The sequence below is a fragment of the Puntigrus tetrazona genome, chromosome 5, assembly GCF_018831695.1.
Source record: "Puntigrus tetrazona isolate hp1 chromosome 5, ASM1883169v1, whole genome shotgun sequence".
Taxonomy (NCBI): Eukaryota; Metazoa; Chordata; class Actinopteri; order Cypriniformes; family Cyprinidae; genus Puntigrus; species Puntigrus tetrazona.
This window is the reverse complement of record NC_056703.1, coordinates 32,611,999-32,627,787: the sequence shown is the minus strand read 5'-3', so window position 1 is coordinate 32,627,787 and position 15,789 is coordinate 32,611,999. Positions and strand designations below refer to the sequence as shown.

The following is a 15,789-nucleotide window of genomic DNA, read 5'->3' as shown; positions in this document are numbered from 1 at the left end:
TATTTTGCATTGTATAATTATGTTTCATAAATGCATTTTTGTTTTCACAATGAGCCTAATAAGCATAATAATGAGCATAAATAGTAAAGATGCACTTCCAAAAGTACAAACATAAAACAACATTTGGAAAGTTGCAATTAGTGCATAATCAGTTTATGAAAATGCAAAAAATTTATATTATATGTACAGTTTTATTGATCATATGTTCTAATATTCACATGTTGAAGTATACTTGTCACACTGTGGATTTATTTAAGTGTGTACTAAAGTCTTATTCCTCCTTTGTGGGCTTTTGATATGCGACAGTATTATGGTACTGTACTATTTATCTCATAGTGTGATTTTTGGTGAATTGTATTTATAAATCATTTAAAAAACATGACATTGTCACACCCTACGGGGGAAGTCTGGTCATCTTATCCCAGAATTTACTGCAACAAGCTCAGAAATAAGATAAAAGATTGAAGGAATTCATTACACAGCTTTTTTGTTTTCATTATGAGCAAATATCGAGCATCTAAAGAGAGCAGAGAGCGAGAGGGAGCGTGTTACCGTACCTCGCTCAGGGTGGTGTAGAGCTGGAAGATCTGACCTTCTCCCTCCACCTGCCTGACACACAGCTTGCAGCACAGCTCACACACACTCACGCTCTGACGCTCCAGAGCAAAGGAGCAATGCAGCCGGCGAACCGAGCCACTCCACACCTGAGAGAAAGACAGCTCCTGCACAGACACACGGACACACGCTTTACCAGAAACACAGTCATAATAACAAATAGTATCAAATCATATTATATTGAGTGCTTTATTAAATTGCTTAATTGTTCAAATTAAAATATTGAAATAAAATAAATCATTAAAAAATATTGCATTAATTATTTAATAATTTATTAAATGAAAATTATATATATTACATTTTATATATATATATATATATATATATATATATATATATATATATATATATATATATATATATATATATATATATAAATAAACAATGGCAAATAAAATAATTTTATATTAAATATTATACTACATTAAATTAAATTAATAAATATCATTATTGAAGTTTATATTTTTAGGTTTATTATTGAAGTTATATATATATATATATATATATATATATATATATATATATATATATATATATATATATATGCACACACATAAATGTTAATATTATTAAAATATACACATTAAGACATTAGATTTTATGACGTTATTTGTAATCATTTAAATGATTATCTAAAAATAAATAATTTAAAAATGTAAAATAATTAAAGGAAATGAAGCGTCATTCTTCCTCAAGACCTGATTCTGTTCTGATTGCTCCATGCACACGTCTGTAACTCAAGGCACTTTACAGGTTTTCAAACTACTTCCCTAATGCACCGATAAAGTATAATATAATACATTGTGAATGTGGCCACAATTACTTAAAGTACTATTATAAGGCATTATGAATGCATGATTAAAGCCGTAAATGGTAAACTCTGTCTCGGGTCCTTCATCAAACCCAGGGTCATAGAGTAACCCGCCGACTTTCAGATCTTCACCTGGTATTTGGTGAGTAGTTTGCTCTTCCAGTGCGAGTGAATGTCATGTATTGACAGCCTCAGGTTGTGGTTGCTGTAGCTGAAGTTCAGAGACTTTGGTTCATCCAGCAGCTTCCCGCCGATCTGTTTTTCTATCTGCAGCACCTCCTGTCCACACAGACACATACAGTCAACAGATTATTATACAGGCCGCTTTTACTATCTTCTAAAATGAAAGGGTTTATCCTAAACTTTTAAAATTCGCATAGTATTTCTTCATATATAGTATAGCCATTAGATATATGAAAAGTTAAATACTTTATAACACATATTGTTACAGTGTATTAAACTAAATTGTTTACATTTAAAAACAAATGACAAAAATCTATAAATCCATTAATTACATGTTGTACAGTACTACAGTATATTTAATTGTTTAAATTAAAATATTAATTGCATTACTGAAGTACGTATTACATTAAATGTATTATGTCGTATTATATTAAATGACTAAATCACTTAAAATATGAAAATAAAAAATACATATTTAAATCTGTATGTATTTTAAATCTCACATTATTTATTATATTTATATAACAACAACAACAATAAATGTATTCAGAATTATAATAAAAATATCATATATAAAATATAAAAATCTAATATATATATATCTATATGATATAAAAATATATCATATAGATATATACAAATCATATTAAGTAACTATACAAATTAATATTGAATAATTTTACTCATGTAAACATATTAATATTAAAACTACATGTAATTTATTGAGCAAACTCATTATTAAGTTATTCCTCAGTTATATCTAGTCCCTAACATCTAAATTACGCTTAGTACATACAAAATAGCAGTTTGTCGAATAATAATGCAACAGCATGTTTATGGAAAAGGTGGAAAATTATTATGAAAAGCTTAATTGGCTATTTTTAAGTCAGCTGTTACGCACTTTGAGTGTGTCCTGCGTGTCGTCGAGGCAGTAAACTCGGATGTGATAGTCTACACCTGCTGTGACTACAGGACCAAACACGGCCAGTTTGATTCGCTTAGCCGCTGACGGACAGACGCTCTGGCCAATTAGGCAGTAGGATCCGAGAGTCTCGGTCAGGATGTGACACGCCTCCTCCCCCAGCTGCACGTAACAGCAAGTAGTGAAGTTCTCCTCTCCAACCACGACCACGTCCTGCGCACGGGACACACACATCATGGGTTACACTGATCTCTCGCACACTTGCATTATAAACTTGCATGTATATTTTGAATTTTGAATAATCTCATTATTTTTTAAATCATGCTTTATTTCCTTTTTCCACAGAAATGTTAGTTTTAAAACAGTGACTGCAAAAGTAACGAATAAAAATAAAATAAAATAAAAATAATAACAAATATCAAGCAATAATGTTATTAATATTAAATAACAGTACATTTTAAATGATAAGTTATATAAAAATATTTTATATATATATAATTATTCAATTACAATGATATTTCCTCATTTCATATTATCAGTTTATCAAAAACATGTTATGTAGTTCTTCTAAAAATATACATATAAATATGAGTTTCTGAGTTCTGAGTACATTGCTATTTTTATGCTGAAAAATTACTGTACAAAATCCATTTAATGCAACAAAAAAATATACAACCCATATTGCAATAATACAATTACAATATTGCAATAATGCTAAATTGATTTTGGATGTTAAACAAATTATAGTGACAGTTTTTATACATTACAGTTTTATACATATTTTTGGAGTGATTTTTGGGTTGTTCTCAGTTTTCATAAAAAAAATAAAATAAAAGACACAAAACATTTTCAAGAGTCCTAAAAATAGGTTTAGCTGTCTTGGAAAAAGTAATTTCTTATTTCTTCTTTTGATTTTGGAGTGAAATATGACCAGGGTGCGTTTTTGACAGGTTTTATGAGGTATATATCCCCACAAGCAGGTTCTTCGGGACATTTGGTCTCTCCTGCACACACACACACACACACACACACACACACACACAAACAGAGATAGACACAATGTGTCTGTATGTGTCTGAGGGAATCCCGGTCCTGATAAAGGAAGCAGATTCCTCCTGATAAATATGTCCCATTCTTTTCCTCCGCTCCACTCTTGCAATAATTGAATTTTGTGTTGTCTATTTGTAGAACCCTGCCATGCACAGCAGGCCAATTTACCCCGCCTGCCTTCACTGATAGTTACATTTATTTTCCAGTCATGTTTCCCTCTCTCTGCAGGATAAGTAGTTTATTGAAATGGAGCGGCTCATCTCCAGAGTTTCCCTGACCTGATTCCTCACGCAGCCGCGCTTTCGTTCAGCCCCTGTCCGTACCGTTCGGGCCGTGTATAAATCTCTCACCTCCCATTGGTCCTGCTGCGTATGGCTCTTGAGGATGATTTGCCAGTCGTCGGAGTGGGCGTGTGCGCAGTGGTGTAGAGTGAGGATGACGGGACGGGTCAACAGGGCTCCCGCGGGACCGCAGCTGACCACGGTGCTGAGCACGGCCTCCCCGTCACCGACCGCTGGCCTGAGAGAAACACACACATTTACAGGGACGGTTCAGTCATGCGTTTTACCCTCGAGTTGTTCAAAACCTGCATTTTGAAGAAAGCTGCTAACCGAACAGTTGACGGCAGCCATCGACGTCCATAGCATTTTCCCCTACACTCTCAGAAATAAAGGTACAAAAGCTGTCACTGAGGTGGTAGCTTCTTTTGTACCTGTTAGGTTCAAATATGTATATTTTAAGCACTAATATGTACCTTTAAGGTACCAAAATGGACCCTTTAGGTACAAACACGTACCTTTTGAAAATGTACCTCTCGAGAGTGTACCATGGAGGTCAATTTCAACTGTTTGGTTCATTAGAATTGCTTCTTTTGTGATCAACGGAAAAAATAATCTCACATAAGTGTGCACCGTCTTGAGGGCGAATGATGAATGATGACAAAATGTGCATTTTGCCAGTTTTTCTTGTTTTGATTTCTATTCCGCAGACCGAAATAACGCACCGAAACCAGAACTGTTTGAAATGAACATGTTGTTGAACAGAAAAATGTGAATTTGGTTATAGATATTTATGAAGAAAGAGCATCCTGGGCTTTACGCTTTACAAAACTCTCAGAAAGAATAAAGATACGAAAAGGTAAAAAAGGCGATACCTGAGACGCTACTTTAAGGTACAAAAGCTAAGTACATCTTTGTATCTTATTTATCTATGCTTCATCAGCAAAATAGAATTTTTTAGTTTGTTTTAATGAAATTTTTTTACTACCATAATCAGGACTTTTGGCTTGCATTTTTTCCTCAAGTAATTTATTGCTTACGTTTTTTGTGCGTTTCTTACGTGTTTAAACATTCAACCTCAAAAGGACTTGCTTATATGGGTTTTGACACAAGCGTCACGATTCAGTTCAGTTCTAACGATTCAATTCACCTCGATTCAATACTGATTATTCTTGGTAAATATCAGGTACAGTGCATGCCAATTTTTCTCAATGAAAAGAATTACTTAAAACAAACATCAAAGAGCAGTAGAAAATAAAAAGATCACTTATATACTTTAAATCTTGACATTATGTTGCTGTTATATTAAAAGAATTCTGGAGTCTTTGCACAGTTAATACCCTGCATGAGCAATTACAGTTACTCTTTTTTTTTTTAACAACTTCAGATGTTCATTCATGTTTATTTCATGCAAAAAAAGTTTACATCGACCGTGTCTCTTGAACCGAGGCGCTACAGTGATCTGTCACACTGTGGTAAAACGGTGAGAATTAGATTCACGTCAAAATGAAGAAATCACGAAGTTTGTTGCGATTTATTGGACGGTAACGCGAGATGCAGTGTTCTGTTGATTCGCTGAAAACAGGCCAGACTAAGCGGTTCTTGGGATTTAAGAATTTACCTCATGCTCTCCGTCCTCTGCACGGTCACGAACATCTCATACACACGACCTTGAGGAATCGCCCCGGCTGGAACCAACAAACTCACACCTGAAACACACATTACAGATAGAACCACAGAACGACAGATACATATTCCACGCAATGTCAGTGGAGTGCTGTGCGTCCTTTCTGCAGTTCATGAAGTAGTATGATTCTTATCTGCTGTCGCCTGGATTCATTCATCACTGTCACTGAGCGTGTTCATCTCATCACATGAACGTGAGATCGTGAATGTGACATTTCCATCGCGTCTTACCGGAACCCGCTACAGCCATACGCCTTAATTAGACTAATGAAGGACTATCAACACAATCAATTAATCATCATAAATTATACCACACTTCGATTCATAAATACGTTGGACGCTCGTTGAGGACCGGAGTGTGATTGTGCATCATAAATCATACGCAAACAAGCTGCGCTGTGTGTGTGTGTGTGTGTGTGTGTGTGTGTGTGTGTGTGTGTGTGTGTGTTCTCACCTGAGTTGGGTATGATCAGATGACCTCCCAGCGAGTTAAACGAGCCTAACGCCGTACATGTGGGGTCTCTCGTGCGTGCCAGAGTCAGGTTGCGCGGGGTCATGGGGTCGCTGTCCAGAAGAGAGTGGGTGACTTTGGGGGACAGGGTGGCGGAGAGGTCAGAGGTCATGTCTTCCTGAGGGGTCACCGTGCCGGAGGAGTTGTAGACTTTGATCTTGAGGTTGGGAAGCGGCAGCGGCTCCAGCAGAGGAGAGCTGGTCATGGGGATTTTGTCTGAGATGTCGTGGAGGGCATATACTGGACCGCGATACAGCGCCGCCGCTGTGGACAGGTCAGGGGTCGCGGCCAGTAAATCCGCTGCAAACACACACACCAAATTAATATTAAATATTACTAAGACAGATCTGTCAGCTTATTAATACACCACATTCCCAAATTTTGAGTTGGCAAGATTCTCTAATATCTGCATTGTTACTATTGTTTTTTTTTTAAATACGATGAAAACTGTACAAATCTGAAATATTATTACAATCTCAAATAACTGTTTTCTGTCTTCTATTTGAATATATTTTACAATGTAATTTATTCCTGTCATTCAAAGCTGATTTTTCAGCATCATTCATTCTTCAGGGCAGCATGGTGCTTCAGAAATCATTCTAATATGACTTTTTTCAATCAATTTTGAAGACAGTTCATATTTTCGTGAAATATTTTTGGGAAAAAAAGATATATATTTTTAAATAGAGCATTTATATAAAACAGATTTTTTTGTAGCATAATACATATTATTGTTGTTACTTTTGATCAATTTAACATCCTTTTTGAATAAAGTAATACATTTTATAAGGAAATTCCAAATTATCTGCAACCGTTAAGTAGGTTAAATTAAATAAAACATAAAAGCGGAATACAGTACTGAATAAATTCAACTCAGTGTGTGTTATATTAAAAGTCACATGTTGACTTTCTGTGAAGAAGAAAAACAAATTTGAAGACAATATTTATGGAAATTCCCTCCTTTGCAAAAGCTCTCAAATATCATTCTTCATATTTAAATCAGTGCATCATATTCGGATATTTTCTATGGAAGGAGTTTTTCTTAATTCTTCTGAATATTGCAAATCTGTTTTCATGTTACAACATACTGCATATGATTTTTGCAATTGTTCTTAAAATATATATATATATATATATATATATATATATATATATATATATATATATATATATATATATATTTTTTTTTTTTTTTAATTTTAAGTATAAAATTTACCTTTTATTACAGTTCATACTATTTCTCTTTTTCAAATTTGGCATCATATATCTCACAATTCTCACTTCGCAATTAATATTTTGTAATTCTCCGTTTATATCTCACAACTTTGACTAGTAAATTGCGAATTCAGAATTGTGAGAAAATGAGTCCTGTGGTCTAAATAAGCTTCCATAATTTTCACATGATATAACCAATTTCAGCAGCACTTTTCATCCACACACTCTAAACCGCAAATAATGTATTACATTAAAAAAGCCACAGTGTCTACAAAATCCATTTTCACTTCTATTTTGCATCTAATTTCCATACAAGCAACCATTTTTAAACACGCAAGATCGAAAACGAGTTGTTTCCCCGGTTTCCCTCATCACTTAGCGTAATTTGGACATAAACGCAGCTACTATTCCCCGTCGAAGCGTGTAACCGAGCAGCTTGGCGACTCTGTGAAACGTCTCCTTTTCGCTCTCCAGAAAGTCGTACTGCTTTGGAACAGCATGAAGGTGGGTGAATGATTTTTTTTTGGGTGACCTACTCCTTGTATGCATTCCCGTTGTGTGCTATTTTGAAATGAAATCGGCGTGTGTTTGCGTGCGAGCCTGTAAAGGACTCTTATAGCCGGCGGCTGGTAATCTCCATACTGATTGCTCATTAACATTCAGCTTCCCACAGTGACTAAACAGAGGACTGTCACTTCGCACACCAGCTCTCTCTCTTTCTCCGGTTACTCAGGTGTGGGCATTACTCACCGCGAGCGCCGTACACACTCCCGACGCACACACGTCGAAGTCATTCATCACGCGGCGATGGGTGAGACGGTGTAAAGCGCGCTGCACTGCATCACACCCGTCGGAGTAAACACGTCCAAACGTCTTCACCGGAGCAAAACCGACGCGTGCGAACGTCTCGCTTTACCATCAAAACATCCTCTACCTCTGTATTTATCAACTCAGTCGCCGATGTCCTCCGCAGCGTTCTCCGTACGCCGCTTTCGGCCTGACAGGGTGCCATTTACACCTACAGCCCGCTTCATGTTTAATTAAGAGAGAAAATGAGCGGGAAAATGAGGGGAAAAGCGAGACAATACGAGAGCGAGCGGAACGACGATTCTTCATTAATGATAACCTGTTCAGGTTGGAGAGTGACAGGCATTCTAATGTTCCTCAGATGAAATGTCACCTGAGTCTCACACACACACACACACACACACACACACACACTTCACAATTTAACACCGGAACACTGCCTTCCATTCTGTTCACCACTTGATTGGAATTTTAATCATTCTTGTGTCTTACAGTGACACACACACACACTCACACACACTTTCTCACAGTTCCTTGCTGAAACTGTTGGATTGACTGAGAGCTGCGGTAAGAGACTGTGTCTGAATATGTTTTACTAAAGCAATAATCCACTCAAGAATGTGTATTATTGTGCTTTGCATGATTACAACGCATAAAATCCCTCTTCGTGCTACTAGAAACCGCGATATAGACACTGATGGTCAAAACTGGTTAGATTTGTTATCGAAGGGGTCATATGAGGCTAAAAATGATGTTTATTTGTGCATTTGGCGTAACGCAATGTGTTTATCTGGCTCAAGTTTCGAAAAACGCATTATTTTACACATACTGAAAATTATAAGCCCGGCCTTCTGCAAACGGGTCGATTTGTACAAAACTCATCGGTTAAAAAAAAAGCGAGTGTGCTCTGATTGGCAAGCTATGCAGTGCGTGATTGGCCGATTAAAGCGTTTTTGGAAGAAATGCTACGCCCCTTACCATAACGTGATAACACCGAAACAATAAAACACATTACAAACGAAGCATTTGTTGCATCGAGTAGAAACAAAACTACTGATTATCATGACTTTTTAACGCATTGTGTTGCATCTCACCTCGTAAACATAACACCACTACGCTTCACTGCTCAAAACTCGTGTTTGAATAGCAAGTAGCAGGTTCTTTTAATAAGAAAACGCAGGTTGCGAGTCAGAAGCACCAGGCTGTCCTTGCAGAGCAGCTAGCATAGGCTGCTCTGCAGGTTTTAGGAATCAGTTCATAAATGCACTGAACACACTCTAATATTTGTTTTAAACTGTTCTGGAACAGTGTTGTGGAAACAACTTAATCAACTTTCGGCTTCGTTGAACAAAAGAAAAGTACAGCAGTCTCACCTGAGCGTGCCTGTTTGATGCTGACCGGCTGGAATCCCCCGTTCAGCACAGATGAGTCGATGATGTCCGAGTGAAAGCGCCGATGAGTTTTGCGGTACACCAGCAGAGCGACGATAACAGAGACGATCAAACACATGACCACCGCCATGACGATACCCACGTACAGCGCCACCTCGTCTCCACCCGGAGCAGCTGTGACACAGACAAAGTACATACTGTATACTGCCTGCTACTGTACATAAACAGTAAGTGAAACGCTACCAAATACTAAATGTTTTAAACACTAGTATGATACATTACTGTTACACGATCTCATCACGGTGCAAGGAGCGACACGTCAGCATTGTGGAAAAATGTTGCATTTTATATTCTGAATAAGGATATGTGTCTGACACTTTGATAAGAGCTGTTAACATGTGAGTCATCGCACAGGAAATGGAAGTCAAGCGCATTGCATTGTGGGATACAGTATTCTGAGCAGCGTGCTTCTATTTTATACTTAATGACAAAGGAAAAAAAAGTAACAACGAAAAAAAGAAAACATGAAAATGAACTGAAATTAAATGATTAAGTACTAAAATAATGATTAAGAAATTAAGAAAGAAATTAAGCTATAACATAGCTTTTAAGCTTTATAAAATAACGAATAGAAATACCAACAAAAACACAACTAAATAAATGAATAATAAATAAATAATAAAAAACAATTACAAATGTACTTAAAAAAAACTGCATTAAAATGTAAATAATAAATGAAAAAATCTAAAAACGTAGTACTACAATTTTTAAAATACAAACCAAAATACAATAGTATATAAATAAAAAATAATTGAATTACAATTTCTTGCATAACAGAGCTTAAGATACTGTATAGTGTAGACATACTAGATATTAGTATGTTAGTATGCTACACCGAACAGCTATACAAGTACACTTATTTGCCATAACATTTCTCATTTTCAGTTTAACTAAATAAAAAATTCATAAAAAAACTACATACAAATATTTAATAATAAATTTACATACAATGTGATGAAAAAAATGAATAAAAACACAACAAAAAGATGAAAATGTAACATTTTAAATAATCAAAAAATGTACTATTTTAAAATATTGAGAAAAACTATAATAGCATATCGATGCTACTAACATAACACTGTTTCAGCTGCTATTTTTAACACAGCATATACTGCAGTATTTTATTTCAAATGACAAATCATTATAGCAGTATGGGTTAAAGGTCACGTCTGAGAATGGCCTTTAAAACTACGACATTAATCAGTATATAAACCCCCCGCATCAATCATTAGAAGGAGTTTTCACAGTAAGAGAGAGAAAATTAGACCTCCAACTGCAGGAAGATGAAAAAACAGCCTGAAAATAGACAGACTGCGAGAGAAGAGAATCCAGTCCTTTAATTTAATGAGGCTATAAATTATTACATGCCATATTGCTCATCTTCCTGGAAATCAGCCTCATTCTTCAGCAGACTGCGGGAGAACAATAGTGACATGTTCATCCGACCTCCTTTCCTGTGGATTCTCTCTCTCTCTACGTGTGTGTGTGTGTGTGTGTGTGTGTGTGTGTGTGTGTGTTTCTGAATTTGTGTATGTGGAGATTAAAAGGGGATCAGGGCCGAAATGAAGCTGCGGCTCTGAAACATCAAAGAGAGAAGCAGCCAAAATCGTCACAGTCTCTGATGTTTAAAGTGTGTGTGTGTGTGTGTGTGTGTGTGAATGTGTGCTTAAATCCCCTCTTCCGTATCTATTGGCTGTGTAAAGCACACGCTGGCGCTCATCACTCATTAGTCGCAGTGAGACTGCAACAAAGGTACACAGATTAAAACTCCACTCATGCTTCACACATCTGACTTATCAGGCTGACATTAACAGCAGCATGTCTTAAAGACAGACTAGACTCGGGGTTATGAATATTCATTACGACCCTTCACAGGCTTAAGCCTATTGGTTAGGCCGCACCGATTCACCTCGCCAGCAGAGGGCACCAAAACGAAGTCAAAATATTAAAGTGCATTTATTTGTACTGAGCTTTTCACGTTGTTTCAAAGCAGTATATTAATGTTTACAATAACTTAACGCCTCACAGTTGCATTGAGCAGATTAGCGCTGGAGATAATGCAATACAATATATGCTATATAGTATCTATTGTTCGTATGCGAAAAAACTGCATTAAAGTTTGATATTTATGGTAATAGCTTTCTCCGTACTGTGTGAGCAATAATAACAGTGATGCTTGACTTAGTAAATGTAAATAGTGTACCCAGCATTTCGGTGAAAAACATCTTATTCTGTGTGTGTGTGTGTGTGTGTGTGCAGCCGCTGAAGTGTGTGTCACAGCGGGCGGTCATGCTGAACACAGCGCCACACACACGACCTCTCGTCATCTCTCATGTCGTTTCCTCGTTTTTCCTCAGTGACCTCAGCATCATTTTTCCTCTGCAGTATTGATTTGCTTACACCCATAATTAATTTACAATTAGTGGTAAAAATTGATCACAGCTGTGTCCTAATGACTAATATTATTCGATTACGGACTGTGACCAAACATGATTGTCATTAGTTATTTCTCTCATTATCCATTAAGCGCCGATCTGTGTGTGTGTGTGTGTGTGTGTGTGAGAAAGCGATGTGCAATGGACAAATTATAGAATGACTTTCACGCAGAGGACTTTGTTGAAGGAATTTCTATATACACATATTGACGTTTGTCATGTGCAACTCAAATTATCACTCAAATCCCTGTTAACAAAAACCAAAAACTAAAGTTTGCGTTAAAATGAATGAATACTGTGTTAATATTAATTACATAAGTTAATGATGCATTTACTGATCAATGTTGAAGCATTGATTAATCTTAGTATTAATTTCGTAACTGACTATAAGGTTATTAAAATAAAAAGTTATATATTAACATCAATAAAGAGAATTAAATCCTGTCAGAAATGGGTTATTGTTAAGTAACATACATTTTAAGTCAAATGAACATTTTTCATTTGCTTACCACCGGGACATTCACAATGAAGATGAGTTTGTTTGTTCACTTGAACAGGTTTAGAGAAATGTTGCATTGCATCACTTGCTCTGCAGTGGATGGGTGCCGTCAGAATGATAGTCCAAACAGCTGATAATTCACAAAATGTCATTTTTAACTTGTGACCAAAGATGTTAAGTGCTGTTTTATCGGCTGTTTGGACTCTCATTCTGACGGCACCCATTCACTTCAGAGCAAGTGATGCAAAGCTACGTTTCTCCACGTCTAAAAAACAAAAAGAAACTCATCTACGTCATGGCCGGCTTGAGAGCGAGTACATTATTAACGAATGTGCATTTTTGTACACCTGTAACGCATTATTAACTAAAACGAACTGCTAAGACCTTCTGGTGAAGTGTTTCATCGTGTCTTTGAGTGTTCAGGCACGTGTACATCCGTGTTTGTACGTGCATGCAAAAAGGTTGTTACTATGCAGGAGCACGCTTGACTTATAAACGCTATTGATTGTATGAAAGAAGTGATTAAAGCGGAAGGACAGTGTGCAGATGCTGACGGGGTTAATGAGGGGAAGGGAGTTTGATCGTCTGGCAACCCGTCCCACCCATGAGTCTGCGGGCGGAAGAGCCTTCTGCTGATCAGATTCCCTCGGCATCGATCCGCAGGGGTTTTACTGAGAGAGAGCGCGCACACGCACACACACACACACACACACACACACACACACACACACACACGCGCACACACACACACAGAAAGTTAACTCTAATCTTCTCAGCAGAGTGCAGTATCACTATTTGTATCCTTACAAAAAGAAACACATTATTAATACAAAAATGAACATTATCACTCTGATATCGCTTTTGACGTATATATTACTCTGTAAACGTTTGGGGTCAGGAAGATGTTTTATTTCTGTTTTATTGCTGCGGTTTTCAACATTAATAAACAGAAATGTTTCCTGAGCAGCAAATCATGGAGGTTAATGTGACACTGAAGACCGGAGTAATGATGATGAAAATTCAGCTTTGCATTACACAAATAATTAGAAATAATAGAAATCAAACATTCAAACGGTAATTTCACAATATAGTTTTACTGCATTTTTGATCAAGTAAATGCAGTTAGAAAAGACTTCTTCTTATAGACCCCAAACTGTCAAAAGGACAGAAAGCATTAAATTATCTATAAATGTTTTAAAAATTAATCGGTCATGGATATAAACGCAAAAACTGTTTAGTATTATAAAAAAAAGTATTCAATTAATGATGCTATTCCTTTGATGTAGACTCTTTTTTTTTAGATGAACTGGGTTGAAATCATTATATTAATTATTTACATTTACATGTTTTCATTTAGTAGACGTTTTATTCAAAGTGACTTACAAATGAGAATTATATAAGCAGAAGCAACTATTTCAAAAGGGAAAAAAACAATGCTAGCGCTACAGTACCTCATTTTCATAAAAGCTAGAGTAAAATAACTAAATTATTAGAGTTAAAAAAACATATAAAAATGTTAGTTCAAATAAAATAAGTGTCAACAAAAAAAAAATAAAATAAATAAATATATATATATATATATATATTTCTTTTATATATATATATATATATATATATATATATATATATATATATATATATATATATATATATATATATATATATATATATATATAAAAGAGAAACTTATCTTAACTATATAAATTTATTTCAGTTTAACTTGATGTACTAAAATATTTAAACATGAAAAAATACTAATATACACTATAAAAATAAACAACAAAATGACTAAAACTCTTAGTAAATTAATTATATAGACTAATTAGAAGCTAGTCAGCTCGTCGAGTTCTCCAAGAAGAAATGCGTTAAAGAAATAAAATTTCATCTTTCATTAAATTTTAGATATGAGTCGCAATGCATTCTGGGATTGCTTGCTTCACACGAGACACACGCAATACAGAGCCTTTATTTTTTTTTTACTAGAGTAAGAGTAATTTTGTTAGCATCTCCAATACTTTATGAGCAATATGTTCAGATGACTCGGACAGAAAAGATTCATTTTTAAATCAATGTGCTTCGTAGCACAACATTTCCCGTCAGCTCCGCTGCGAAGCGGGCCCGCGTTTAATATCGGAACGATCTCCTCCGCGTCCTGTCCCTCTTTAACTCTCGCCATCGCATGCCTTGAGTCATTTAACTCATTTCACCCGAGAAACACTCATACAAGCTCTAACACGAGCTTTGATGATAAAAGTGGCGAGCTGCTAAACGCAGCCATTAAAATGTATCTGGAAGATTAAACGTTTTCTTTGAACATGAGCGCGAGTGAAAGAGGGAGGGAGAGCCAGATCGCGGCTGCAGACTGCAGAAAATGTTTAATAAATAATACAGCTTCAGGAGAAAAGAGATAACATTGTCCCCTCAAACACACACACGCACACACACACACACACGCGCGCACGCAGTTAACAGCACCGAAGCATCACTGACGGTTTAACAGAAGTACAGGCCTAAAATAAAGCGCTAAGCCTGAAACACACACACACAAATATGCAAACATGAGAGCTTAGCCAGTGCATTGTGAGCTCGGTGTACATATTTAAAGTGTTTCCGTTACGGTTACACAACAATGCATGAAGATTTTGTAGCTAAAAGTGTCCTTGCGTATTTTTAAGGCCGCATTTCTTACAAGTTTCCAGCGTGGCTATATCAAAAAAAGCTGCTTGCTGAAACCACGAACCAGGGCTATGAGAGGTAACCTAAAGTAAAAAACTCATTCGAACCATTAGGTTTGAAAAAACACGTCACTTGAAATAACTCAAAACATAGAAAAAATGGATAATATATAAAGCTGATTCTAAATATTTCAGTAATAAAAACTACAGTACATCACTATAAAACTAGCTAAACGATGGGCCTAGTCAAAAATTGCACACGAAACTATCCACCGACAAGCAAATTTGCACTAAATTAAATTAATAAAAAATGTATGAAAGCAAAAAAATATAGTGACGTCATATAAATCGCACTAAATATATATTATACTATATGTGTATACTATTTTATTGTAATAATATATTTTAAAAAAAGCTGACTTGGCTGTACAAAATAAAATAAAAGTTCTTTTAATAAATTAAAAATAAAATAATACACAAAAATATAAAACATTTAAAACAGCCAAGCTGCTAAAAATCGAATCTTTTGACGACCCGTTTCAATGTTTATATTAACATAATCATATTTTTAAAAATAAAACATTTAAACTACATGCATTTGACACAATACTGCAGTAACGACAAAGAAATAATTACATAGTTACAAAGGAA

At 35.6% G+C, this 15,789-nt stretch overlaps 1 protein-coding gene across 2 annotated transcripts in view; it reads right to left on the bottom strand.

The window, feature by feature from the left end:
- Positions 1–15,789, bottom strand: part of unc5ca (unc-5 netrin receptor Ca) — a 108,885-nt gene that overhangs the window by 7,416 nt on the left and 85,680 nt on the right. For both annotated transcript variants that reach the window (XM_043240537.1, XM_043240538.1), the window contains 7 exons: positions 9,452–9,643; positions 6,000–6,356; positions 5,481–5,568; positions 3,932–4,100; positions 2,511–2,744; positions 1,559–1,705; positions 558–722 (listed from right to left, as the gene is read on the bottom strand). In XM_043240537.1, the coding sequence (XP_043096472.1) occupies positions 558–722; positions 1,559–1,705; positions 2,511–2,744; positions 3,932–4,100; positions 5,481–5,568; positions 6,000–6,356; positions 9,452–9,643 (1,352 nt within the window). The remainder of the gene's footprint in view (positions 1–557; positions 723–1,558; positions 1,706–2,510; positions 2,745–3,931; positions 4,101–5,480; positions 5,569–5,999; positions 6,357–9,451; positions 9,644–15,789) is intronic.